Raw genomic sequence first — 27,946 nt, forward strand, 5'->3', positions numbered from 1 at the left:
ATCCCGAATCGCCGCCTTCAACTCCGAGAAGTCGGGAGCCCCACAGGAAACTTGCATTATTGCACCCGCTGCCACACACCCGGGGCAGCAGACCAGCCGCCGAACTGGCTCCCGAGGAATGCGCCCCCTCTACGGCCGGCCGGCCGCCCCGCCGGCGCCCCCTCCCCGGGGGACCCCGCGCCACCTGCGGCCTCCGAGTGAGTGTCCCCGAGCCCCGCCGCCCCCCACTCCCCACCCGCGCGCCGGGAGCCGGGGGTCGCCGGCCCCCCCCACCCCCCGGGGAGCGGGGGGTCGCGGGCGCCTCGCTGGGCGGGCGGGGGAGGCCCGCGGCGCTGGCCGGCGGCGCCCGGAGGCCGCACTGCTGGCGGCCGCGGCGGCGCTGCTCCCCCTGCTCGGTGCAGCTGGCGCCCGGCGCTTGCGCACTGGGCCCCGGGCGCGCGGCGGCTCCGGCTTTGTGTGTATGTGTGTGAGTGTGTGTGAGTGTGTGAGAGAGTGTGTGTGTGAGTGTGTGAGTGAGTGAGCGGGCGGGCGGGCGCGAGTGTGGCCGCCGCGGAGCGCGAGCAGGACCCGGCGGGCGCGCTCCCCCAGCCTCTCTCTCCCCGCCAGAACCATGTCGGGCAGGTCGGTTCGAGCCGAGACCAGGAGCCGCGCCAAAGATGATATCAAGAGGGTCATGGCGGCTATCGAGAAAGTGCGCAAATGGTAAGCGGAGGCGCCTGCTCGCTCGCTCGCCCGCCCGCCCGGCGCCGCGGCCGCCCCAGACCCCCGGAGCACATACAAAAAGCCGGCGGGCGCCGCGCCGCGGGCCGGCCGCGGGCCCGGGAGTTGGAGCGGCGGGCGGCGCGCGAGCCGGGTCACCTGCGCGAGGCGGGGGCCGCGGCCGCTGCCCAGGTGCGCTCGCGCCTGTCGCCCACCTGGCGCGGTGGCGGCGGCGGCGGCAGCCTGGAGGCGGCGGGGCGCCCCGGGGCCGGGCGGCGGAGCGGCGGGCCGGCCCCGCCGCGGCGCTCGGCTCCCGGGAGGGGGGCTCGGGGCCGGCCCCAGAAGCCATTTCGTTTTGTGCAAGTCACATGAAAGCGGCTTCCCGCGCGCCGGGGCCGCGATGCCGGCGGCGGAGGGGAGAGCGCGAGCTCCATTGTGCAGGCACCGAGCGGGCCGCCGCCGTCTCCGTCTCCTCCCCGCGCGCCCCGGGCGGCGCTGCGCCGGCCCCCGCGCCCCTGCCCGCGCCGGGCCTCCCTCCCGCCTCCCTCCCCGGCTGGCTGGCTGGCTGGCTGGCTCGCTCGCTCGCTCGCTCCCCGCCTCCCAGGCCCGGCGCCCTCGAGTCTGCGGAGTTTGCAGAGCGCGAGCCGTTTAAATTTAGCGCTTTGGGCTGCCTGGAGCGAGGGCTCTCGGCGAGGAAGAAAGATGGGGGCGAGCGCGAGGAGGAAGCGCCGGGGCGGCCGCGGGCCCGGGGCGCCCGGCACCCCCGCCCAGCCCGTCCTGCCCCGCCGGCGCCCGCGCGCGGGGGTCGGCGGGCGAATCTTTTTGGCCAGAAACCGGTCCGCGGCCGAGTCTGCCTTTCCCAAAGCAGCAGCTCGTGTTTGTTTTGCCGAGAGAGCCGTTGTTTTTGTTCTCTGCGCGGGGGAGAGGAGATTCGGGGCCGGCCGTGCGTGTTCTTCGAGCTCACGCTGGAGTCTGTCCGGCGTGGCCTTGCTGTAATTAATAGGACTGAACGCGTTCGCCGCCTCGTCGGGGTCTGGCTCCGAATCGGCCCACGGGCCAGGCCCCAGGCGCGAGCACATCGCCAGGTTGGGGCAGACTTGTTGAAAACTCCCGGCACCTTGATTTCAACTTTATTATTATTTTTTTTTTTCTCCCACGGCTTCACCAGGGTCAGGGAGAGAGAGGAGCAGCCGCGACGATCTGGAGTGTCAGCCCCAGCGGGCTCGTCCTGACCCTTTTATTTTAAAGACTGAAAAAACGGGGCAGGCCCCTGGTGGGGTATGTTTGTGTTTAGGGGAGCTATTTCTTGAGTAACGCCTTGGTCTCTAAAAACCGCTGGGGGTAAGCCTGCAGCCTAGCCGTGTCACAAGTTAGCTGTCCTTTCTGAGTCAAACCCAACAAAAAAGGCAAGAGGAAAATCAATAAAGTCCACGTGCTTCCCGGCCTCCTATGGAAAGGGCTGTCTGCAGATGGCCGGATGCCCGGCCAAGGGCTGGGTTTGGCTCCAGTGGGACAAAGAATTTTCAGAACCGTGAGAAGGAGAGGCCTTCCAAAGTTGCGATCCGAGTTTTCGGGGCTGTGGGAGCTCCGGGGGGCGGTCCAACTGGAGCCATTTAAAAATGGCAGAAACAGCAGCTGGGCCAAAACACACACAGGAAAACAAGCCCGCAGTCCTCTCTCCGGTGGGATTCCCAGAGGGAAGGCTGGGGTTGTCCCCTGCCTTAGTGCAGGGGCGAAAAAAAAACCAGTGTCTGGGCCCGAGACCCTTCTGTCAAGGCCTGGAGGTGAGAAACCGGCCAGGGGCAAGCTGCCTTTCTCTGTTCTGAGAGGCGTGGTGGGGCCTTCTGCTCCAGGTTCCCAGCAGGACGGAGGCTGTGGCACCCTGACAGCTGCCTCTCTGAGGCCAGTCTGCCAGCTGCTTTGCAGGGAGGCCAGATGGAGCTATGGGTTCTCTACCCTGGTGGTGGCAGAACAGGCAGCCTGGAGGCTGCCTCTGGCCTGGCCCAGGTTTGGGGGAAGGGTTTTCCTCCCTCCCTGTGTTTTAGGAAACAGGTCATGATAAAGACCTCAGGCTTCAGGATCTCAGGGCTGGGCTTCCAGTTCACTTCCTCGCTGTGACCTTGGGCAAACTGCTGAACTTCGTTCACCATGGCAGCCATGGGTCTGGGGCTGCTTTCTCCCTCCTAGAACAAGATCACGTCCCCCAAAGCACCTGTTCCTGCAAACAGGAGCAGTCACTAAGGGTGTCCTTATTGTAAGGTGGGTGCCATAAAGTGTGTGTTTTGCTGTTTTTTTTCCCCTGCTCCCCCTTTTTAAAAAAGATTTTATTTAAATATTAGGCAGAGAGGCAGGCAGAGAGATGGGGAAGCAGGCTCCCCGCTGAGCAGAGAGCCTGACGCAGGGCTCGATCCCAGGGCCCCGAGATCATGACCTGAGCCGAAGGCAGAGGCTTAACCCTCTGAGCCACCCAGGCACCTCATTTTCTTGCCCCTTTTAAGCGAAAAAGACTTTGCCTCATTTTCAGGGTTTCCCCAGTTCCCAGAAGCCAGATCTCACTTTCACTGTACTTTTAGAATAGGCCTTCCAGTCAGTCCTTGAGGCTTTGGGTTGTTTATTAACTGTGTGGCCACCAACCATGCATTTCACTAGTGGCTGGGACATCAGGTTGCCAGATTTAGCTAATAAAATTACAGGACACCCAGTTAAATTTGAATTTCAGATAAACAGTGAAATAACTTTTTTTAAAAATAAGTGATACATATGTATAAATTTTAGTATAAGTATGTCCCATGCAATATTTGGGACATCCTCACACTAAACTGTGACAGATCTGAAATTCAAATTTAATTCAGCATCTTGTATTTTATCCGGAGGACAGAGGTGTCTGGCATACCATTTATCCTGTGGGTCTAGGGAAGTATTTCTTCTCAGCTCTGGGGACCCCTAAAAATCTCCCCTCTGGCAACCCTTCCCTTCCCTCGTCCCCAGAAAAAGCCGGCAGTCAGCCGTGACCACCCCATCCCTAGCTGCCAGCCGTTTTTCCTCCCTTGTCTGCTGTCCCAGCAAGGCAGGCTGGTAGGCTATGAGGCAGCCACAAGATGGCTGGAAGAAGAACAAAATGGTGGGCCCAGTTTTGGGAAACTGGGCCAGGGTTAGGGGCCCAGTGTGGGTGGAGAAGAGCAGGGGAGGAGGGTCATTGGGTGGGGGACAAAGGCTTGAGCCACAAAGTAGGCTTAGGCCTGGGACCCCTGGGCCCTCGGTCTGAAGGGTCCCTCGGGGACTTACTGAAAGAGAGAGGCCTGCTCCCTGGAGACTTCCCACCCGTCCCTGAGGGAGGAGGAAGTTGGACCGTGTTTAGGGCCTCACCCCTTTACGTTTGGGGGTATGCTCTCATCAGATGTAGGGTAGGTCAAGTGAGCCTGGGCCTAATTAAGACGACCCCAGCCATAGATAAGGCCTCCTCAGGTGTCACGGACTAGCCCTGGGAAGTGAATACAGAGTGAGGGTTTCATAGTGTCTCTGAGGGAGTCAGTGGGGCCCCCTTGGACGGTGACCCTTGGACGGTCTCCCTGGCTAGCCCTTGAACCTGGAACCAGGAAAACATTAGAAATTGACCATGGCCTGGAAAATCTGTGCCGGGTGTTTATGGTTTATATGGGAGCCTATGCTGGGGGCGGGGCGGTGCTGTTGGGGCTTTATTGCTACAGCTAGGACCCCCATTTGCCCTTTGTCCAGGAGCCCAGGTCTGGAGGGGAAAAGAGCGTACCTGAACCTGAGCCTGGCTGGTTATTGGGCGGGGGGAGGGGCAGGGCAGGAACCCTACCGGTGTGCCCTCTGGCCACTTTGGGGCACAGTGAGGGGTGTGGCCTGCTGGCTGTGGTGAATCTGGGCCCTGTGCCTCCAGTGACCGGGTGAGTGCTGGGCGCTCTGAGAGAGCCCCGACTCCTCACACATGTGGGCCCCTCATGGCCACGGCACTGCCTTTGTGAGAGTCGTTAAGAATCTGGGTTTTTCTGTGGGGTCTTCGTTTTTCTTCTTAAAGTTTGGCAATTGATTCAAATGTTAAAAAAAAACTAATATGCGGACCAGACAAAACATACCTGTGGGCCTCTTGTTTGCCATCCCAGTAAGTACGGCCGAATCCCGTGGGTGAGAGCCAGGGCCGCGTGTGTTCCGGGATGATGGGTTTGGGGAACTAGCAGGAACTCTGCCATTTCCCTGAGCCCTTGTGTGTGTTGTTTGCCAGGGAGCTGCCAGCTTGAGGAGTCACCCAGAGCCCACTGGTCATGTCTGTGAATCCCTTCTTGTCCTCCCTGGTGCTTGCTCTGGCTTATTGCCCGCGTCCCAGGGCCTTGTCTTCCTGCGTGGCTGCTGGGCAGAGGTGGGGTTCTCAAGTGCCTTTCCCTATGTCCTAGAGCCCCTCAGTGTCCGGTAGAAATGCAGATGAAGAAAGGTTTCTAATCCTTGGGGTGAACCAGGGGGACTCAGGCCAAGGGGTCACCAGCTGGGACAAAGGGAGGTGCGAGAACCCGGCTGCAGGCCGCCCATGGGTTGCAGACCGTCAGCCACTCTGGGAAGCACGTGCAGCTTGAGGCTTCATCTTGGCGCACCTGCTGGCGGCAGAGCCCAGATCTGGCACACTTTCTGCCTTGAGACTTGTCCTGTGTTTTGCAAGTCAATTACTTTTGTTTTTGTTTTTGTTTTTAACACAACCAGACCTCGGATTTGCTGGCCTGCTGGGGCCCTAGCCTGTGGAAGCCGGTTGAGAGATTTTGAGTAGTGAGTGCCTTTGGCCATTTACGTAGGATGCTAGCAATTTGTGTTTCTTTGTCCAGCTTCTGTAACTGATGTGCTCTGTGGAATGATTTCTTAGTTTTTCACAGGGGACAGAGTAGCAGAGAGTGGCTCTAGGTCAGAGCCCATGTCCAGTCCTCATTCTGCCTTGGACTAGCTGTGTGACCATGAACTAGTTACATAACCTCTCTGGACCACTTGTTTCCCACCCATAAAGTGGTGTGACAGTAGGCTTATTGGGCAGTCTTTGGGCAAGAGGGCTTTATTGTAAATAAGGCACTTAGCAGATGTTGGCCTTCAGCACACGATGGCTATTATGGTTGTTGCTTTGTCACCAAGGTTGTTCCTTGGAACACTCCTGTCCCTTCCAGGTGCCTTCTGATTATTCAGAATGAAGGTGGGAAAGGACACGGGTACGGGTTGTCCATCCTGCCTCCAAGACGTGGGAGATGGGTGGGTGGTGACTTAGATACATGCCTTCACTTAATTCTTTCTGGGCTAAAAGGGGGCAGGGGTGGGAGTGGGAGAAGCTGCTCCTTAAGCAGTGTGGTGCGGAGACTTTGAATATGGGCCCTGGGGAGGATGGCTTCACCTTCTTTACGAGGGTTTCCTTATCTGTCAAATGGGGAGGGTGACTGTTCCTGCCACACAAGGTTAGGAAAGACGAGAGCAAGTTATTTGGGAGATTAGTACATAGAAGACAAGAGAAATAGTCCTAAAATAAGTAAAAGCCAGACTGTGGCTTCCTCTGGTCGGGAATGTGTAGGATCTGAACAGGCACAGTTTGGGGCATGGAGGTTTCTGTAGGTTGGGTTAGCTGGTTTCGAGTTTGCTTGGGTGCCCCGAACCCCCTGTTGGAAAGGGGTGCCAGGTGGCTGTAATGTGTCCCACCAGCCTGTGAAAGCCACCCACCCCTGGAGGGAAGGTGGTCAGGTGCCTGGCAGCTCACAGAGGTGCTCTTGTGACATGTAAGTCTCGGTTTTGGAGGAACCCTTGTCACTAAACTTGTTGGGGGCTTCTGGCGGCTCTGTCACCTGTCCTAGGTGTGCCTCTGGCCCCGACATCCCGCTGTGGGTCCCTTGAATCAAGCAGCCACAAGAGATTCTTTGTGATCTCCCATTTCTGAGATGGCAGAGCCTGGTGCCTGGAACTGGGACCCTAGAGCCCAAACTGCTTGGTTTGGAGGCCCAGCCTTCCTTCCGGGTGATTCCTCTGGGCCTTGATATTGTCAGTGTTAGGGACAGGAAGGGACATGACCTGACTTGTCGACTGCAGGGGTCCAGGACCAATGTTTGGAGGCTGTGGCAGGGAATGATGGTGGCTTGGAGCACAGTGGTGAGGAGGAAAGGGTGTTAATTATTATCCTTAATGGAAACCAGTCACCCCGTTTCCTTCTCCTGCCTTGTGATTTTTCTCCTTACCCATGAACTTTATTCTGGTAGTGGGGATCCCTGGATGCGGTCCCTCAGGAGCTTAGGCTGGGGTAGGGGTAGGGTCAGGGCCAGTGTGCAGATGTGGGTATTAGGAGGGAAGACCCAGAAACACATGCCTGTCTTAGAGTTGGGATATGGGGTCTCAGAGCATCCTTCTGGGCGGCTGCTATCCATAGTCTGGGCTGTGCATCCCTGTTGAGGCCTGGGGAGGGGACCACCCTTGGGGCCAAGGCCACTGGTCATCCAGGTTTGCCCTTGCCCACCACCCCTTGCCGGCCGCTCCAAATGGCGTTTGCCTCGGAGAACACGGGGTGGTTATTCATGCCGTTTTCTCCTGCCTTCCTTCCTCTGACCTCAGAGGCCTTGTAGGGAGGACAGGGTAAGCCCCTGGGTGCCCTTGGTGAAGGCCCCTCCCACCCCCAGCCCCGAGAAGGAAATGCCCTGCTGGCCTAAAGCCCTCTCTGCTGCCCCAGGGGCTGGGGTGGCCCAGTCCACTGGCTCCGTGGAGTTGGCAGTGGTGTGAGGCACCAAAGCCGGAGGGCCCTGGGGCCCAGATCCCTTCATTCGGAGGAACCCTCTTTGATGGCAGCCCCTCTGTCCCCCCCACCGTCTCCCCAGGCACATCCTTCAAGGAATGGGGAGGCTTTTCCCACATGCTGTCTCCTGTCATCCTCACGGCGGCCCAGAGACTGATGACCCTCTGAGGTCTAACAGATGGGGAGACTGAGGTGTGGGTTAGTGAGTGACAGTCCTAGTCCCAGCAGCCCCGCTACTAGATCTAGAGTGATCCACAGCACCTTCCCTCAACCCCAAGCTGAGCAGCCCCCGTGTCGGAGCTGTTCCGAGGCAGTATGGCCTGTGTGCCCCGCGAGGGGTACTCAGGATTCTTCCCCAGAAACACCCTGGTAACGAGCTCTTCCTCATCTACAGGGAGAAGAAGTGGGTGACTGTGGGGGACACATCCCTGCGAATCTACAAGTGGGTCCCTGTGACAGAGCCAAAGGTGGATGATGTGAGTATGTGGGCCAAACGCCTGCGGTGGGGCCAGCCATCCGCGCTCCCTGTAGCACAGGTGGAATGTGCTGTTCTCCGCTGGGGCCAACACCCCCTGGGAAGCAGAAGGACCCAGCTGACCTGGGTCCTCCTCCCCACTCATAGCCCAGCCCCAGAGTGGCCCTCAGGGAGCTGGGACATGTCCCCTGCAAGTCGTCTCTTCTGGGCAGAGAGCCCTAGAGCTTGCCAGTGGGGACATGCCTTAGTGCCCAGCCGAGCAGACCCTCCCCCATCCCTGTTGGGCCCCTGCTCCCGAGCCCCTGACCGTCTTGTCAGGTTGACTCTTTATCCCCTTTGTACAAGTGAGGGCACAGGCTCAGAGAGATGAGCCACTTCCCCGGAATCACACAGCAAGTGTCGGGTCTGTTTGACTCCAGAGCATGTGCTGTCTTTGCTGGTGGAGAGCCTTCCGGTGGCTGGAGCTGCTGGAGACCCCAGAGCGAGAGGGTTTGGTGCTCAGGAACACAGGAACACAGCCCCTGCTGGGGCCCTGGGGTGGGGGGAAAGGGGGCCACCACCACTAGAGGGAGCTTCAGCAGCCGGGCCTGCTCTCCGGCAGGGTCGCGGCCACTGCCGCCCCTCATCGCGGGTAGTGTTTCAGTTTCGGGGCTCCTGGGCCATTTTACCCCCAAATACCCCAGGTCAGCTCCTCTTATTTCCAGTCAGCATCTAGAGTGGGCCCGCCTGCAGACCTTGGCAGGGGCTGTCCTGCCCGGAGTGTCTTCCCTGTCCGTGCGAGCCATCCTCTCCCCCAGGAAGATGGCTCACGCTGAGCTGCTTGGACGGACGGTTCCATCTGCTCCTGGGGGGTCGTGGTCCTGATCGGGGGCTTTCCAGGGAGCCATGAGGGCGAGGCCAAGCTTCCCCACCGCCACCTGCCCTGACCCATCTCCGGCCTCCAGGCAGGGCCGAGGCTCCATTCTTGACCCTGTGATCACAAGCCCAACGCTGGGCTGAGGACGTCTGTGTTTGTCCTCCTTTCTGGTTCCGGCCTGGGCTCCTGCAGCCGCGAGGGCTGCGTTCCTCGAGGCCCCGAGACCTAGCCTCTCGCTGCGGCTGGAGCTGGCCGCCCTGGAGGGGAGAGCAGAGTGCAGCCGGCTCGAAGACAGCTCCCGGCTCTGGCCCCGTCTGCACCTTGCATATCATTAGGTGTTGTATAAACGACGGTGGCGTTTGAGAAGACATGGTCCCTGCTCTCAAGGAATTTATAATCTCGTTGGAAAGATAATTATAGAATAGCATGAAGCAGACATCAGGAAAGTGCCAAAATGGATTGCGATCAAGGAGAAAGTGTAATATGTGGGCTGCCGGGAAGGTCAGGGCAGCTGCAGGCTGGGCAGAGAGGTAGAAGACAGGCGTCCCCCCCGCCATTAACCTGTGACGTCAGACAAGTGACCCCAACTTGCTGGGCCCTAGTTCCCTCTTCTACACCTTGGAGCGGCATCAGCCAGTCCCTGGGGTTTCTGCAACAGTGTGAAGGCAGCACAAGAAATGTGGAGAACTTAACCCAGGGCTGGGGAACCCACGGCGCTTGGAAAAATGCTAATTTGCCATTGTCTCTGAGCCTCCAAGATGTACAATATGGTGTTTCCCCCACCCCCTTTCCCTCTAGGGCTATGGGACCCACCCCCTGCTGAGCATCCAATCCTCTGGGAACAGAGGAGAAATGCAGGTCCCTGGGCCCCACCCGAGACGTCCGAGTTGGAATCTGGTGGCTGTGACCAGGAATCTGAATTGTGGGGGTGGGGGTAGCTTCTCATTTTTCTAAACACCCAATTACAACATGGTAGCACCATTTTTTTTTTCCCCTTCATAACTCTTGCAAGTTCTTTTCTTTCCTTTTTTTTTTTTTTTTTTAAGATTTTATTTATTTATTTATTTGCGAGAGGGAGAGAAAGAGAGCAAGAGAGTGCCAGCTGGTGGGAGAGGCAGAGGGAGAGGGAGAAGCAGGCTCCCCGCTGAGCAGGGAGCCTGGGTTGTGGGGCTCCATCCCAGGACCCTGAGACCCGTGACCCGAGCTGAAGGCAGATGCCTAACCACTGAGCCATCCAGGCGCCCCAGGTTTTTTCTTTTAAATAGGGAAAGCAATTTACAAAATTCAGACGTTACTTTAAAAACATTTTTTTTCCACTGAAGACAACGCACATGCCACAGAATTAACTCTTTTAAGATGTACATGTTGGTGTTAGTATATTCACTGTCCTCTAGCCATCACTGCTGTAATTCCAGAACATTTTTACTACCCCCAAAAAGAAAACCTCACACCTGCTAGCAATCCCTGCACCACCAGCGCCACACTCCTGGAATCTACCCATTGACTCTCCAGCTCCAGAGGTGTCCGTCCTCTTCAAATGCTACTTTTTTTCAGATACAAATATATATGTACCTATGTATGTACATCTTCTTGTAAATCTGCTTCCTGTCCTGTGTGCGCCCCCACGCCTCCCAGCTCCTTTCCTTGGAGCTGACCGGCATTTGTTCATCCTTCCAGAGAGAGCGCCCGCAAACACACGTGTGGACAGACACTCAAGTGTCCTTTCCTTTCCGTGAATAGTGGCCTTCCCTTCCCGTGTTCCACACCTTCCTTCTGTCCATCCTGGAGATAACTGAGATGTTCTAATATGCTGATGTTTCCGTAGATCATTCCGTATTGGTACACGAACTGCTGTCTTATTCTCAGTAATTACTGCATTACGTTACATGGCAAGGATGTGCTGTAATTTAACGAGTCTTACCAGCAGACATTGGTCATTTCCAACACGATTCTGTTCCATTTGTAAAAAACAAAACAGAAAAGCAAATTAAACCGTACACAAAAGCATCCTCGTAATCCCTCCTCCTGGGGATGTCCCTCCTCGACTGGCTTTCCAGTGTGGTGCTGGGGGTCAGCTGACTGGTCTTTGAGAAAGGCAGCCACGGGGCCTGTAGGTAGTGGGAGTGTGTGACCTGTGTCTTCTCTGTCCCTCACCTGGCATCGCTGTACCTGTTTGCATGCCTGCTGGTGCCGCTCCCTCACCCACGGCAGGTTTCTGCCCAGCCCCAGAATCGTCCCTTCTACAGGTTAGGCCCCTCATGGGACACATTCAAATGCAGGCCAAGGAGAGCCCTCGGGAGACTTGCAGGCTCCAAGGTGAACTGGCTGAATAAAATATTCCTGTCTCCGCCCCACCCCGCGGCTTGCTCACACAAGGTGGTGACTCGGTTTCTGCTCCGTTTTCTCCTCCAGAAGAACAAGAACAAGAAAAAGGGCAAAGATGAGAAGTGTGGCTCCGAGGTGACCACGCCGGAGAACAGCTCCTCCCCGGGAATGATGGACATGCACGGTGAGCTCTCTTGCCAGGCCCTGGGCTGTGGCACAGCACGCGGTTTTTGTTCTCACTAGCAGGTTTGTGCACATTCCAGGCAAGGGTAGGAGGGCTGGGCAGCACCAGGAGGCCTCGGTGCCCAGGGGAAGGCTCAGCGGAGGGGAAGCTGTTCCCAGCACAGCAAGCCAAGAAACGTAAACCAAGCCAGAGACATAAAACCAGACCTTAACGAGCCCAGTGACACAACCCTCCGAGCCCAGTGACACAACCCTCACGGGGGTGACCTGTCAGCCCTTTGTGCGCTCAGGAGCATTTTGTGGGTCTACGATGTTTTTCCCTCCTAGGCCTGACCTGCCGTAAAAATTATGCTGTTTTCCATTTCCTATTTCGCTTTGGCTGCTGGGAAACTCCAGACTGGATTTCCACATCCCGTTAATCACTGTGGAACCCAGGGACCTGACTTCCACAATGACATCCTACCTTCCTTTGCCGTTTTATTTCCAAAGTCCTAACCAGTGTCCCGCTGATGGAATCCAGGCTGGAGGCCTGCCTTAGCCAGTCTGGGGTTTTGACATGGCTCGCACTGAGTTCCCGTTTTACCTTGTTAACGGAGAGGACAGCCACACATCGTAAGGGCACTGGCTTCATGATAGGTATATAAACTCCATACACCCATGTAACCGGCCCAGGTCAAGATGGAAATGTGCCTGGCCATCCCCCGGTTATCTCCACCCCACCGCCCGCCCCATGAGGAAGACTGCTCCCCGACTTCTGACCTGAAAGAGTCAAACATGAAATTTCTGTAACATTGAGTTTCCCTTATTTATAAACGAGGAAATCTGCATTTCTGCCATGCTTTGAGCAATCAGACCTAGAAACTCGGGGAGTGTGTTCCCCTCCAGGCAGCTATAGCTGTTCTGCAGACGGCTGTGATCACTCCAGGCTGAGCTGGGAGCCTGACGCGGGGCTCGATCCCAGGACCCCAGGACCATGAACCGAGCTGAAAGCAGACACCCAACCGACTGAGCCACGCAGGCGCCCCCTTCCCATTTCTTGATCCCAGTTTCAACGTCTTTTTCCTTTTGACCACCCAGGCCTTCTGTACAGCACGGTGGTATTAGATAAATAAGTACATCAAAAAGGAATCTCGGTTTGATTGCGTTTCTCCCCCTCTGGTTCCAGGGCTGTCTTGCTCTGGGGAAGGAGTGCCAGGGAACTTTTCCATTTGCCCAGATAGACCCGTCTGGAAAACAGTCACAGTCTTGCCTATTGCTGGGCCGGCCTCAGAAAGCACAGAGGGGTCTTGCTGATAGCTCACGTGTCAAGAAAGCCTCTCGCTGACCATACAGTCCCATGTGAAACATGGAACACAATTGAACCAGGTGTTGGAGCTGGGATGTAATCTGCCCCCCTTCCCCACCCCCACAATTCTTAGATCCCTACCTGGCTCACAGGTGAGGGCCTTTTGGAGCAGAGGACAAGATCCCACCTGGGTTCACACCTGGCTCCCTAGGCCATCCCCCACTCCGGCTGTGTGATCCTGGACTAGTTTCTTAACATGTAACCGTCAGCTCTGGTTTCACTCTGCCCAGCCGGCACGGCAGTGCCCACTTCATAAGGTCCCTGTGCGTATTCCGTGAGAAAACCCCCTCGAAGCCCTTGGCATGTTAGAGGCTGACATTTAGGAGCTGTCACAATGCGCCAAGCATCTTGCTAAGCGCATTTCATGCCTTACCTCATTTCATCCCCAAAACAAGCCCCGTTGTGCAGATGAGGAAGTGAGGGCTCGGGCAGGCGGCTGCCCCAGGATGCAGTCCGGCCCTGAGGTCCTGTGGAGGCTGAATCCCAGTGTGTGGCTGCCGGCCCGGACCCTGGCTCCTCTTCTCAGTATCCTTACATTTTAGCACAAGTGTGTGGCCAAGACCCTCATCCAGCCGCAGGGCACGGATGGCCAGGAAGAGGCAAGGAAAGATGCGGGCCTGGACAGGATTATCAGGAAGGCTCCCAGTGGGGCAGTGGGCGTCTGTAGCCACCTTTTTCGAGTCTTGAGATTCTACTGACGTTGACTCAAATGCCAGGGTCATGTGGTTACCAGGTGACCAGGTTAGGCTCCAGCAACTAACTCGTTAAACATTAGTACTTGTTGTCATTAATTAACATAACTCGGTGCTGCGACCTGTGGGTCAGGCCTCTGCCTTGTACACACATGCACACATAGCTTGGTGTAGGAAGGAAGTTTAGATTTTCTTAAAAGGCAAATCAGGAGAGTGCACTTTTTTTTTTTTTTTTTTTTTTAATTTATTTGACAGAGAGATCACAAGTAGGCAGAGACAGGCAGAGAGAGAGGGAAGCAGGCTCCCTGCTGAGCAGAGAGCCCAACGTGAGGCTGGATCCCAGGACCCTGAGATCACAACCTGAGTTGAAGGCAGAGGCTTAACCCATTGAGCCACCCAGGCACCCCCTTTTTTTTCTTTTTTTTAAAGTCCCAGAATTCACAAGAGGATCTTCCGTGTAACTAGTACACTTAGAATAAGGTGCAGTTTCCCTGGCCGGGACCATGGAACTGCCTGATGCCTCCTTGGCAGATTGAATCTGGATTTTTTTGGGCAGAGCTGCTTGAGCAAGGGGTTCTGCTGCTCAGAGCCTCAGTGTCCCCCTCTGGAAACGAGGGAGGTGACAGCACCCACCCGGCAGGCCGTCGGGAGGATGAAGCAGATGACTACGGCGGTTTTTGCCCAAGTGCCAGCAGGCAGTAGGGCCCAGGACATGTGGGCCTGCTGCTCCGTGTCTCCTCCTCGTTCTGTTTAACAAAAGTGGCCTTGGTCCCAGGTGTGCAGCGTGGCCAGGAGAAGCAGGGTGGTGATACTTCTGAAATCGCCACTTGGGTATCTGCAACCTCACATGATTCTCTGTGCCGAAGACAGGGTCCAGTGCTGGGCAGTATGTGCCCCCTGGACCCCTAGCCCTGCCACCAGCTCAACCACGAAGGCGTGGCTCCAGTTACTTCTCTTTTTTTCTCTGTATTGTGAAAAATCTCGTAATTGAGAGCAGTGGGAAGACTAGCAGGATGAACTGCATACGCCCTGGGTTTTCACTCACACGCCATGTTTGCCTCATCTTTTTTTTTAATGGGTTAAGTTTGTTTTTTGTTTTTTTTTTTTTAAAGATTTTATTTATTTATTTGACAGACAGAGATCACAAGTAGGCAGAGAGGCAGGCAGAGAGAGAGAGAGAGAGAGAGGGAAGCAGGCCCCCTGCGGAGCAGAGAGCCCGATGCGGGGCTCAATCCCAGGACCCTGAGATCATGACCCGAGCCGAAGGCAGCAGCCCAAACCACTGAGCCACCGAGGCGCCCCAATGGGTTAAGTTTTTTAATTGAAATGCAGTTTATGTATAAAAACAGTACAGCTCTTGAGTGTTCAGTTCAGGGAATTCTGACAGTTGTAGGCAGTCTGGGCAGAACTGTTTTAAAGTAAGTTTCCCTGCATTGTGTTTTAAGTCCGCAGCTAAACCCTTCAGCACACGTCACTAATAAATGACATTTCTATAAACCGCTGTGCTGTTTTCATTCCTAATAAAAGTAACTGTTATTCCCTTGTATCTTCTAAATCCCAGACTATATTCAGATTCCCTGGTTGTTCCAAAATGTCCCTTATAAGCTGACACATTCAAAATAGAACAGAAATAATTTTTTACATGTCCTTAATTTAGCTGTTAATTCTCTTAAATTTCTTCATAACAATAGTCCCTGCTTCTCTCTCCCTTCTGCCCTCCCCCTCTCTCTCTCTTTTCTTTAATTGTTCTGACTTGAGGAGCCTGGGCTAACTGTCCTGTGAAATAGCATCCTGCTTTCTGTTCACATGTTCTCTCCCTCTTTTATTTTGTATCAAGTGGAAGGTGGTCTAGACGCTCGATCAGAGCAGTGGGATGTTCTTGGCAATGCTGTCTCGTGGACAAATCTGGCTGCTTCACCCAGAATGAGGCCTCAGATGTCCCCTGAAGACTTGAAATGTGGGAGGCCACTGTGTGTCGCTGCTGCCCCCCGACCCAGGGCTGAGCCAGCGGGGGGCATTCAGGCAGACTCCCAGAAGCTTTCTCCTTGCAGGACCTGTGGAATGGCCCCTGGTGGCTCATCTCCAAGGTCTGGAGGGCGGGGATGTGTCTCCTTCCCTGGGAGAGGGTCCCGTGGACTGCTGGCAGAGAGGCTTGGGGAGGCTGGGCTCCCAACCCCCCTTCCTCAGTAGCTGTGGGATTTCAGCCTCTGGTTCTCTCCCCACCCCCATCCCCCCATGCAGATGATAACAGCAACCAGAGCTCCATAGCAGACGCCTCCCCGATCAAACAGGAGAACAGCAGTAACTCAAGCCCTGCTCCAGAGCCCAACTCAGCCGTGCCCGGCGAAGGCACTGACGCCAAGGCAGACGAGGCCCAGGCCGACGGGAAGGAGCTTCCTGGGACCGAAGGTACGTGCCTGCAGGGGCATGGTCCTCCGTGCGGTTGGTTGACAGGTGTCTGGGAGACCCTGCCACATGCTGAAGGTCACAGTAGAAGGTCACAGTAGAAGAAGGATAACGCCTAGACTAGCTCATCTTCTTATGGAACAATTTAAAAATCTGGCAGTCTAGTGTTGGGAAGATAAGCTCCCTGGTAAACTATTGTAAGAAAGAGGAATGGAGAGTCTTGGTGAATTATGGGGAGCGTTTCTATTTTAAATAGGGCGGCCAGGGAAGGCCTCACTGAGAAGGTGACATTAAAACAGATTAGGCTAAAATTAGGTAAGGGAGCAAACCCTATGGAAAAGGGGGAGAGAAGCACTGTGAGGGGAGGGAATGGGCAATGCAAAGGCCCTGAGGCAGGAGTGCTCTCAGTGGCTAGGGAAGGGCAGATGAGGGGTTCGCAAAGTGAGATGAGGTCAGAAGAGGCCAGACCTTGAGTGTAGGTGGCTCTTACGTCCCTAAACAGACCCTTGCTTCTGTGTCAAGGGAGGCAGGAACCATTGGGATTGACTGCCGTGGTCTGGAGGACTGCTTTGGATGCTGTGATTGAGAACACGTAGTCGGGCTAAGGCTGGTGTGTCCGGGGCGGGAGCAGACGAGGTGGTAAGAAGCAGTCTGGTTGTGGAAGACGTATATGCACCGGATCTGTATTGTTTTGGTTTATTTTTGTCTATTTTGAGATCTCTGGATTCTTGAACAAGAACATTTTGAAACGTACAGAAAAATGAACAGGGTGCTCTCCCTCGTGTGTCAGCTGAATTTGGCATTTATTTGTTTGTTTTGCTTTGTCTGTAAATATTTGTGGGGGGGGGGCATTTGAAGGTTACTATAGATCTTACAACGTTTTGTCCCTGAACACGTCAGCACACGTCTCTTAGAAATACGAATGTGTTCTTACATCATCACAAGTACCGTCATTACACCTGAGAAGACGGGCCCCTAGTTCTTGCTGACATCGAGGTGGATTTTGAAGGTTCCGAGGCGGAGGATGTGTTGGCAGGTGGCACCTGGCCTGAGCGGGGGCTAGAGGGTGACCCCTAGCATCTGGGGGGTTGGCCTTGCCAGCATCTGTGAAGGGAGGAGGAGGAAGAGGCCAGCGGTGTGGGGGATGCTGCACACAGCCAGGCTGAGCACGAGGTCACGCTGCTGGGCCGCTTACCCCGCGGGGACGACGGCTGGCCTAGAGTCCAGGCTTCCCTGTGCTTGGAGAGGGACTGGGACGGGTCTTCATGGGAGGAAGGCCTCTCTGCTGTGGCATCCGCTGGAACCCCAGAGGTCACAGACCAGATCCAGCGCAGGGCATGTGGCTGTGGCCACGGGCCTGGTGCAGTTTTTATTTTTAATTTGAATTGGATGTCAGAACTTTAAAATTAAACAATTGCACTTAAAATAAGATTGATTTCCACCTTGTCTTGAGAAAATCAGAAGATCGGGCAGTACCGGCTCTGCGTTTCCAGGGAGCGGCAACCGGTTGAAGCAGAGATGTGGCTTCCGGGGAGGGTGAAGAGCCGGACATCTGCCGACTGCCGCTCCCTGTTGTCCTTCTGACACCGAGGCCCAAGAGTCCTGGCCCTGTGTCACTCCGCAATCACTGTTGCTTTCCTTATTACTCATTTATTTATTTTTTTAAAGATTTTATTTATTAGCGAGAGAAAGCACAAGCAGGGGGAGCGGCAGGCTCTCCCCCCAGCAGGTTGGAGGTTGTCTAGGCTGTCTCGATCCCAGGACCCGAGCAGAAGACAGTCTCTTAACCGACCAAGCCCCTCAGGCGCCCCCTTATTACTCATATAAAGGAAAAATTGCTCTGTTTTTTAAACATATTTCTGTATCAAAAATGGACAAGCAAAAGCCTGAGAGGTTGGGGGAATCCATATTTCTCTGAGGAACAGACTATTCCTTCAGGGCTTTTTTTTTTTTTCCGCCTTACCTGGGTCTGAGGCTTGAGCAGCCCTGGTGACACCTTCATGGCACTGCCTGGCCCTAAAGGGGGCTTTTGCGTTTGTGGGCAGTGCCATGAGAGGCCGTAGGAGAAGGGGGAGGTGCTGGCTGACTTGGGCTTCAAGGCCGAGCAGGGATGGGAGGGAACGAACAGTGCAGGCACGAGGGACCGGGGCCAGTGCCTGGGGACGTGTGGGGAAAGGGGCGAGCCAGCCAGGCGTGAGGGTCTCAGGTGCTCAGTGCAGCACCCCCTTTGTGAGCTGGAAGCGGAAGGCGACCCCACCCACGGGGAACAACCCAGGTGTTAGGACATAGACCGACGGCCGCCAAGCCAGAGCCTCGAGTGTCCCCCCTCCCCACCCCCAGAGAACCGCTGTCGAGTCTAGTGCGGCAGTCTTGAGGTAGTCTGCGCACCTAGAAGGATCTAGATGAGAGTATAACCTCCTTTTTTTAGACTACTTCCCTTAACAGTCACCATGGAGATTGCTTCGTGTTGGGACGTCAGGTTTGTCTCACTCTCTTTACCAGGTTCGTACTCTTCAGGGGCAGGAACGGGTCGTCATTTATTTAAACAGTCCCCACCCTGATGATCATTCCGGCTTTTTCCATCTTTTCTCCCCACACGTGACCCTGCAGGGAGTCTCGTCCACGCCTCCTTTTATCTGCGCTCAGGTGCGCTGGCGCCGGGGGTGGAGGGACTGTGTGCTCAGTCAGAGGTGAGGCGGACCCCACCGTTCTCCTCCCGGGACGTGGCCCGCAGAGCTCGGCCTCTGTGCGGCTGGCCCTCGGGGCCCGAGGGTCTCGCCTGTGGGGCCGGACTGTGTGTGGCCGGAGGTAGAGAGGCCTCCCTGGGTTCTCCCCGCCAGCTGCTGGGAGCGAGCCCCACCCCCGCCCCGGGTGTGACACAGAAATATTTTTGGAGGCTACCAAATGTCCCCCCGAGGGGCAGAATCGTTGTCCGTGGGGAGCCGCTGTAGGAGAAGCTTGGACGAGGGCCTTCTGGGTGAGCGTCCTCTCCTGTCCCCACAGGGGCCCCCAGTGTCGTCCTGCTCTTGGGGCTCTGCAGGCAGTGGGTGGTGGAACCAGGGGGCTGGGACCAGGAACAGGACGAGCTGTCACATCTGGGCTGACACTTGCTGGCCGTGTGGCCTTGGGCTGGTGGCGTCACCTCCTGTGAGCTTTCCTGTTTCCTTATTTATAAAATGAGGCAAACGAAAGTTGCCTCCTGCATCAGTCCCTGAAGGGAGCGGGGCAGGAAGGAAGCAGAAGCGTTCACCCAGGCCTGAGCCCCGCCTGAGCGAGGGGAGGTCACCACACCTGCCGGGCCAGGTGTGCACACATCCCGGCTCCTTCCCTGTCCTACGTGCCTTCTCCCTCATGGCTCCCTTGTCTCGGGGCTGCATCTCCTTCTCCCTAACAGCCAGTTAAAGCGCAACTGCAGAAATTGCTTCTTGGGTCGCTGGTTCCAGAACCATTTTGGTAACTATAAGCCCCCTGCCCACCTCCACCACCAAAAGCTTTACCGGTCCAGGCAGGAACCACACGAGGGTCCTCTTTTGGCAACCCCAGGTCACTGGGCCTGCACAGTTGCGCAGCATTGCTCGAGGGAGGGGGAGGCCCCACGGGAAAGGCGTGGAGGCCTCCCAGGTGGGGCCGTGCAGCCTGCGGGACAGGGTGGGTTAGTCACCAGCTGTTGACCTTGCTTTGAACTTGTTTACTGCTGAGTGAGTTCAGGGAATGACATAATGTCCTAACTCGCTGGACTAAATTTAGGCCCTAGGAAAATAATTTCCCCTGGGTGAGTTCCAGCACCAGCGCTAGGAGAATCAGGCCCTTGCACCGAGGCCTTGCGTGCTCCTTAAGGCCAGTTCCCGCTGAGCTCTCGGCCGGGCCGGGGGTCAGCATGACTCTCTGGATGGTTGGCCATCATTTCCAAGCCTCCGTGTCCAGCCTGCAGAGCTCACTGTAGGGCAGAGAAGGGAGGCCAAAAGAGGGCAAAAACAATTCAAAGTTGGCTAAAGCAGACATCCATTATGAGCTAGAACATAACATTAATGTGGATTTCTTCCTTTTTTAAAAAATTGAGATGAAATTCACCTCTCTCTGGCTCCAAACCATTTCCATCACCCCCAAAGGAAACTCTCTGCCCATAAACTGTCACTTCCCCCTTCCCCCTTCTCCAAACCCTGGCATCTGCCTGTCTGTTTTCTATCTGTATGGCTTTGCCTGTTCTGGGTGTTTCGTAGAAGTGGGTGTATAGTATGTGGCCTTTTGTGTCTGGCTTCTTTCGCATGGGATCATGTTTTTGGGGTTCCTCCGCGTGATGGCAGGTGCTGCTCCATCCTTCCTATCTGTGACTCTGTAATACTGCACTGTGTGGACTGTGCCCCTACCACATTTGACACATTTGTTAATTTACATTTGGGCTGTTTCCATCTTTTGGCTCTTAGGAATAGTACTGCCGTGCACACTGGTGTACAAATACTAGTGTGAGAACGTATTTCCCGTTCTTTTGGGTCTCTCCCTGACGGTGGAGGAGCTGGGTTGTACAGGGATTCTGTGTTTAACTTAACCTAAGAGAGGCACCTGGTTGGACCAGTCAGTAGACTGTGTGACTCCGGATCTCGGGGTTTTGAGTTAGAACCTCACACACAGGGTGTAGAAATTCCTTAAGTAAATAAATTTTTAAAAAGGTAAAACAAAATATTAAAGAACTTCCGGGTTTATAGGGAGTGTGTCCTAGGTACAGTTAGTCCCCCCAGGGTTATTTTGTTCCTTGAGTACTTGCCCTGTCATTCCTTTTAAGTCCTCACCGTAACTCCACAGGGTGGCTGTTGTCAACGGTGATGACCTGTAGGCCTCGCAGAGGAAACAAGCGGTGGAGGAATGACAGGAGGGGACCTCGGGTCTGTCTCTAAACCCTAGGTCCCCCAAGTCGCAGGTTGTAGGCAGAGCCCAGCCCTGGAGAGGGCCAGAGCCTCCCTGTGGCAGCAGGAACACCCAGCTCAGGCCCTGGCGGGGTGGTGGGTTTCCGAGTGCTGCCCTCAGGATATCAGGGCTGCTGGGGTTTGGGAGTCAGAGTATGTATTAAGAGCAGCTCACCAGGGATGGACATGCTGGGATATCAGCCTCCTTGAGAGAGGGAGCTCTTACACCTCCTTCCTGCCCTGCTCCCCAGCCCTCTGCTCCTCTCTGGCTTCAGGCCATGGGGTGCTGCTGACTTGGTTCCCATCTTTCTATATTGCTTGCTCGCTTTAAAAGTTAAGCCTGTAGATAGATAGATTGATTGAATGATTTTTTTTTTTTCTTTTCTGCCTCAGGAACTCCAGAAAGTGAGGCATTCCTGAGTCTTCTAGTGCCCTTTGAAAAAAAATCAGGGTGACGGGTGTTGTTGGGGCCTCGAGTGCAAGCAGAGTGAGGCCCTGGGCAAGATGTCACTGCTCCCACCGTGAGCTCTGTGGCTTAGTGCCCAAAATAAGCGTCAGGTACAAACACGGCTGCCTCCTCGCCCACAGCCGCACGGCCTCATAAGGACAGCTGTGGCCCGCGGCCTCCTTCTGCTAGAGGACCGTGCTGGGGAGGGGAGCAGAGAGACCGATGCATAAGAAATGGCCCGACTGACTGGCAAAACAGGATTCATAAATAAGTGATTGCCTGTTGGAAGCCGTGCAGCCATCTTGTCCACTCTTGTGTTTAGAGAATTTTTAAAAGACGTGAGAATGTTTTCCAAAATTCTGTGTGATCTCTATTTGGGGAGAGCAGAGAATGATATGCACGTAGAGAGGGGGAACATCTGGAGAGATGAAAATAAATCCTCTGAGATGTTAGGAAATCAATCCTCTGAAATGTTAGTGGGATGTAGTTGTGGGTGGGGTGAGATAATCAGTGATTCTAACTTTATTTGTTCCTGTGTTTTCTGTTTCCGTGCAATTGTCAGTCATGGCTCTGATGATCAGGAAAATACCCACGTTATTAAGAGAAATGTCTACAAAGGGGCAGTTTACCTCTCTGGGCTCCCCAGGTGGAGGACGCGGGGCTCCGGGATGGAAAAGGGAGGAGTCAGCAGCCATGATGGTCGGGGTGTGTTGTGCCCACCAGAGGGCGCCAGCCGCACGCGGCACAAAGCGTGGAGCGGCCCCTAAACTGTCCTGCCTCTCAGGGCGCACGGCAGGTGGTGGGTGCACAGGCAAGGGTTGGGGGCCCCAGGGCTGCTTAGGACAACGCCCCAAGAGAGGCTTCCCAAGCGCCCGGGCTCGCTGCAGGCCCGGCAGACTGCCTGGCCACAAAACTCCCCAGTTCCAGGTATTTTTAGTAATGGGTCCATCTGGCTCCACATCTCACGTGTCTGAAAACAGCTTCTGTCATCCCGCTTCCCCTCAGATGCTTCTGACGAGCAGAATTCGCAGTCTTCAGTGGAAAACTCGGTGAACAGTTCAGAGAAAGTGGAGCGGCAGCCATCTGGAGACGCGGGTCTGGCTGCGGAGATGTCGGCAGCCTCTCAGGTACCTCGATCAAGGTCTCAGAGGGGCAGCCAGATCAGCCGGGAGCCCGTTGGGGTGTCGGGGGTACGTTGAAAGGTATTTTGTTATTTTGTTCCGTTGTTTTCCGCTTGGAAGACTGGCGTTCGCCTGCATTCGATGAGCGGGAGCCGTGAGTGTCCCGGGCCCCAACCCTCAGGGAGCAGGGTGTAGGAAGAGGAGGCGGCCCTTATCCCAGCCTCAGCTTTGTCACTTTGTCACAAACGTCTTGCCTGCTCTCGTGCCCCAGAGTCAACTTCCTTCAGCGCAGGGACGATACGTCTTCAGAATCCTGAACGCCAGATAACTCGTCCTTTGGAATTTTGCAACTGACTGCACTACCCCCTTGCTTGGACCTCATTCTGGGTCACCCCCTCTGTCAGCATCTGGTCTGTGCAGGAGCAGGTGGCCAGTAGCTAGTAATAAACCTCCTGAGTTCGAATCTCAGCTCCTTCACTTGGCATAATCGAGCATCCCTGTCTGCAGCTGCCAGACTGGGACCCCAGAACTGTCTTGGGGCCAGGGCACATGGGATGAGAGAATGTGGCAAACACAGGGTGTGGGGCCGGACACAGACGCCTCAGGTGCCGTGTCTGTGGTTTTTCACCGTCTACCTTCTGTGCTCACCTAAGATGAGTGGGGACTCCAAGGTGTTGAAACTTGAACTAATAAGAGTATAGTCCGGTCCCTCCAGAGAACGTGATGGGAAGTGGCCACGGAAAGACTGGAAGGGGCCAGGCTGCAGCAGGAGTTGGTCTGCACTGTGCAGAGCCTTGACTCAGGCCTCCCGCAGGGGGCCGTGCCTCCGGGACCCTAAGGTCTAACTCCCCTTGGCTCGGCAGCCCCTCCTCCTGCAGAGCCCGCCTCCAAAGGCCCAAAGACACGGAAGGAGCGTTGATGGAAGGTGTGTTTGCAGTGGTAGGAAGCAGGCCTCAACCTACGTCTGTTCAAAGGGGACTGCTTAAATTAACCGGGGGTCATGGATCAAACAGGTCAGTATGCAGCTGTTATAAAGCGTGTGGCTGACCCAGGTACAGACTGACCAGAAAGAAATAGCCTCCTGATGTGAAATGAGAAAAGCAAGACCTAGAACCTCAGGCACAGGTGGAGCCCATTAGATTAAAAATCAGAGCCTCCTGTGTAGTGTATAAAGCCAGGACGTCTGCTGGGGTCTCCTGGCCTCCTGAACTCGTTGGACGAAAGGTTAGCTTGAACCTTTGATCCGTGCCCTGGGGACATCTAGTACCTCCCGCCCCGCCCCAGATATCTGAAAGGTACAGGGATCTCCCATTCTCACAAGCGCCCCTCCTCCGCTCCCATTTCCGGGGGACCCAGACCTGGAACGGAGCCTCTTCCACTGTTCTCAGGGCACACGGACACAGATACTCATCCACAGAGCTTAGGTTTGTGGGCAAGGTGGAGGATACCGCACAGCTGTGCAAGCAACTTGACACTGACATTTGGCCATTTCTGTATTTAAAAAAAAAAAAAAAAAAAAAAAAGCTACCCCAGCCTCCCGAGAGGAGCAGAACTCCGGCTCTTCTCCCCTGTTAGATTGTCCTGAGCTCGTACGCCCCTCTTGGTCCCCCTTCCCTTTCTCGTCCACTCCCACGCTCCCCCATCCAAGTGCTCTGCAGAACCAGAGAACCTTCTCGCCAACAGGACCCAGCATCCTCTGAAGGCGCAGTACCCGCTTTCTCCCGTTGCGTCTGTATCGGGCTTCTGTTGCTTTCGGAATGAGAACCAGGGAGAACACAGAAGCAGTTCTTCGGGCCTCCTTGTGATGCCGGCTCTCGGGGTCTGTCACTAGAAACTCCCACACAGTCCCCATCAGGCCCCGAGGGCTCCCTTAAACATATGTTGCGCACCCACTGGTGGGGGGGCATTGTGTCAGAATCTAGGGACCCAGGGCGAGCTGGAGACGGGGTCCCTCCCCGCCCTCATGGGGCTCACCGTGGGGTGGGGGGCTGAAAGAGACACAGCCAGGTTTGGCAGCCATAGGCGGGTTACGAGGTCATAACGCGTGCTGCGGAAGAACCCACGTGAGGCTGGAGGGGCCTGACGGTAGAGCATTCTTCGGGCTGGTGTAGGCACAGAGACAGGCTAGGAGTGGGAATTTGAAGGTGGAGAAAAAGAGGGCCATGAGGGCAGGCTTTCTGGGCCGGGCCTGGAGACAGGAGCAAGCCTGAGGAACAAAAGGGAGGCCAGGGTGGCTGGGGCCTAGCGGACGAGGAAGAGAACGGGCAGGCGAGGCACTGAGGTAGGCGCGGGCTGGGTCCCGGGCCTTCTCAACCTGGTGAAGAGTTGCGATTTTGCTCTGGAGGCAGTGGGAAAGGATCCTCGGGTTGTATGTTCTGTGTATGGTTGCTGTTTTGGGATTTCTCGAACGGTGTGGAAGGCTGGGTCAGGAGACTGCGGAGCAGGGTGCGGCTCTGTCTGGGCAGGTGGTGGCACAGGTGCAGACGGGGCAGGCACGCCTGCGGGCAGAGGGGAGGGGGGCGGGCCCAAGGGTATTTGGAGATGGAATTGGTGGGACTCGCTGATAGGTGGGGTGTGGGAGCGGGCAGAGGAAACGGGGCCACTGGGGTGCTGTCAGCTTGATCCTGGGCGCGTGTGGGGTCAAGACAGACTTGGTTAGGGGCCGTCGGGGTGGGTAGCCATCAGCTGCTCTCGGGTGATGGGTCAGGCGGAGATGCCTGTGTGGGAAAGTCAGGGTGCCGGAGTGATTGCCCGACCTTTCTGGGCCACGGGACGTCGGAATGTGGTCACAGCTAATGGGCTTTTCCTCAGAGTAACACGCGTGTGCGTTCACCAAACGCGGAGTATTGGGGGAACCGCTGACCACAGGGCAAGGTCGGACTAGGCCTTCGAGCTTGGAGAGGTCCACTCGGAGCTCGGGCACAGATGACTACTCTGGCAATTCATGACAGACCAGAAGGCCGATAATGGGGAGACCTGCCCGGGGCTGGGGTGGGGAAGGGGCCGGGGGCGCTTAGAGGCACATGCTTGGAAGAGGGAAGCTACCGTGGCGGGGACAGGCAGGCCCGGGTGTCACAGGGCTTGGTGAACAGGGGACGCAGGGTCAGAACTGCGAGTTGGAGCCACAGAGGCTGGTGCTCCGTTTCCTCCCCGGTCGGCCTTCAGCCTCACGGCCGGCCTCGCCTGCCTTCCTGGCGTGGTAACCCGCATCCTATCTTCTTCTCCCCCAAGGATTTGGAAGGAGTGCCCCCCTCGAAGAAGATGAAACTGGAGACCTCGCAACAGAACTCTGAGGAGATGTAGACCCTGCGTTCGGTCCTGCTGTCCACGCCCACGGGGGAGACACCTGCAGGCTGAATCCCAGAACGGCTTCACCTGCGCGGATCCTCTGGGGCGCGGACAGAACTACAAACTTTCCAAGTTTACCAAGTGCAAATCCAAGAAAACCCAGAACAGCGTAACTTCTCAGACACTGAAGAACTTTTCTGCTGTGAAGCAAAACACTCGGGTGTTGGAGGGACTGTCCTTGGGAAGGCGGGGTCGACCGCTCAGGAGTGTCTGCACACTGTCTCTGAAGCCAAGATTACATTTGTGTTGCTGCTGTATTGTTTTGTGTCCCCCCCGCCCCAACCTCTCTATTTAACGATATAAGCTATTCGAGGGTCGTACCGATCAGGGAATCGGTTCTCGTCCGGGCTTTTCACTGTTCGCCCGATTCCTTCCGCTTTCTTTTTTTGTGCCTTGTGCCCTTGAGGTGACCTCTGGCATGTTTTCCTGGTTGTTTTGCATCTCCCTTTGCAAAGTGCCCTCGGTTTTGTCCGGGCAGCCGGTGCCACCGTCCTCACACCTCTCTCCTCCCTGACCTGGGACTTCAGCTGGAGCGGAGCAGGCAGGGAGGAGGGGGCTGGAGGCCTCGCACGAGCAGGACCTCCTTGGCCGCCCGGTTTGCCGGTGTGGGGGTGTCGGGCGTGCCCTGGGCCCTGGGTCCTGGGTCCAAGGTCCGAGGAGTCTCGGATGTCGGAGCGCTGTCCCCAAGGGCTGGCTTCGGGATGTTCTCTCTCACTTCCTCGGGGCACCCGAGGCCGGTGTTTCCAAGCCCACCGTGGCCCAGACGGACACACAGAACCCTTCGACCGCTCTGACACGCGCACCCTCTATACCGACCACACCGCTTTCTCCCACACCTCCGAAGACGAAATGGCTTCTGTGGCTGATTGCAGGACTGTCTCCTTAGGACGCTAAAAGGGCCGAGGGGGCGGGGAGCCAACAGCAGGAAGAGCCGGTGCTGAACTTTCTCTCATAGGATGTTGCCTGGATTTCAAATCCGCAGGAACCTGCTACCCTCTGCCTCCCCAGCTTCACTTGGCAACACTCCCCGCGCCCCAGGGAGGCAAAACTGCGAAGTGTTCTGACGCTCAGAGCCGGCAGTCAGATGGCCTCCTGCTCCCAGGATGCACGGACGGTCCCCACGGGGGAGCTGACCCTGACGATTGGGCCTCAAAGGCCAGAACAAGGCACCAGAGAGTGGAATTCTCTGCACGCCTCCCGAAGGGGGCGACCGAGGCCCCCTCCTCGCCTCGGTCCTCTGCCTGTGCTGGGACACCTTCCTCTCACTAAAATGGAGATGCCCCCTTGGACAAACTGCCTGATTGTTTGGTTCTGAGGCCTGGTTTGCTCTTAATTCCTAGATGGACTCCTCGGACCTTAACCCTTTTCCTGAGCTTTCTTTACTGCACTGGAGTTCCAACTCCCTTTGAGTTGAGTGAGGGGGTGGGCGGGTCGGGGGGAGGGGGTTTGCTTTTGTTTTGTGGTTTGTTTTTTTTTGTTGTTGTTTTGTTCTTTTTCGTTTTGCTGATTGGTGCATATCCAGGTACTACCTTCGAGACCTTTGACGTGGGGCTCTCTCTCCTGACCACCATGGAAAGTGTCTGCCAGTTCCTGAGGGTGGGCTCTCCCTTGTTTCTAAGGGAGCCAATCTGTTTCCTGCACTTCAAGAAGAATCAAAATGTTCCTGAATTTCAAATACCTCATGCAAAATGGTCTCCTGAAATAAGGGAAAAAAAAAAACCAACAAAAAACAAAACACAAACTTTGAAAATCTTAATGTTGAAGTTCGCAATGCCGAAAGTTTTCTGTCTTAAAAAAAAAAAAAAACCCTTATCAGTTTTGCCCCTCAGGCAGTCCGCTCCGTGCAGAACCCCGTTCTGCGTTACCTCTCGCATATCTCCAGGCGGCTTTACCTCCAGGGCCTCTAAAGCTAGAGTAACTTTTTTTTTTCTTTGCAGCGAAACTCCATTTTGACGAAAGATGAATTTGGATATTTATTTCCTTTCTTTTTGGGAAATGAGAGGTTAGAAGCAAAACAGCTGAAGGAGAATCACACACATCCACAGACACCACACGGCGGCCAGGCCCCCCCGCCCTCCCCCCCTGCATGGGGGTCCCCTTCCGGTTGTGGTGGCCTCTCTGGACAGGCAAGGGGAGTCAAGGCCATTGAGGATGAAGACGACATCCGCGACACCGAGGCTGTCATTTGTTTTTCTCTGAAGTGCCTGAAGGTAGGAAGAGGCCCGTGGCTGGGACCCACTGGGCCCCTGTGCCCCCGCCGCGGCGGCCCTGCACTCATCACTGGCCGGGAAGGCCTTCCACGCGGGACGGTGAGACTGCAAAAATCCAGACGTGCTTCCTTCCCCAACGCAGTCCGCTCCCCGGAGCCACTGTCCCCGCCTGCC

At 55.9% G+C, this 27,946-nt stretch overlaps 1 protein-coding gene across 2 annotated transcripts; it reads left to right on the plus strand.

The window, feature by feature from the left end:
* Nucleotides 1-411: 411 nt before the first annotated feature.
* BCL7A (BAF chromatin remodeling complex subunit BCL7A) lies at nucleotides 412-27,355 on the plus strand. 2 transcript variants are annotated; one of them, XM_032310234.1, is made up of 6 exons: nucleotides 412-702; nucleotides 7,857-7,938; nucleotides 11,206-11,302; nucleotides 15,580-15,747; nucleotides 22,099-22,283; nucleotides 25,446-27,355. In XM_032310234.1, exons 1-6 carry the CDS (start codon nucleotides 611-613, stop codon nucleotides 25,515-25,517), a joined length of 696 nt encoding a protein of 231 aa, XP_032166125.1. In that variant the 5' UTR covers nucleotides 412-610; the 3' UTR covers nucleotides 25,518-27,355. The 2 variants fall into 2 exon arrangements, with proteins under 2 accessions (XP_032166125.1, XP_032166126.1); XM_032310235.1 differs by having other exon boundaries at nucleotides 417-702; nucleotides 22,099-22,220.
* Nucleotides 27,356-27,946: the final 591 nt, after the last annotated feature.

This window comes from Mustela erminea, chromosome 13 (genome assembly GCF_009829155.1).
Source record: "Mustela erminea isolate mMusErm1 chromosome 13, mMusErm1.Pri, whole genome shotgun sequence".
NCBI classification, from domain to species: Eukaryota; Metazoa; Chordata; class Mammalia; order Carnivora; family Mustelidae; genus Mustela; species Mustela erminea.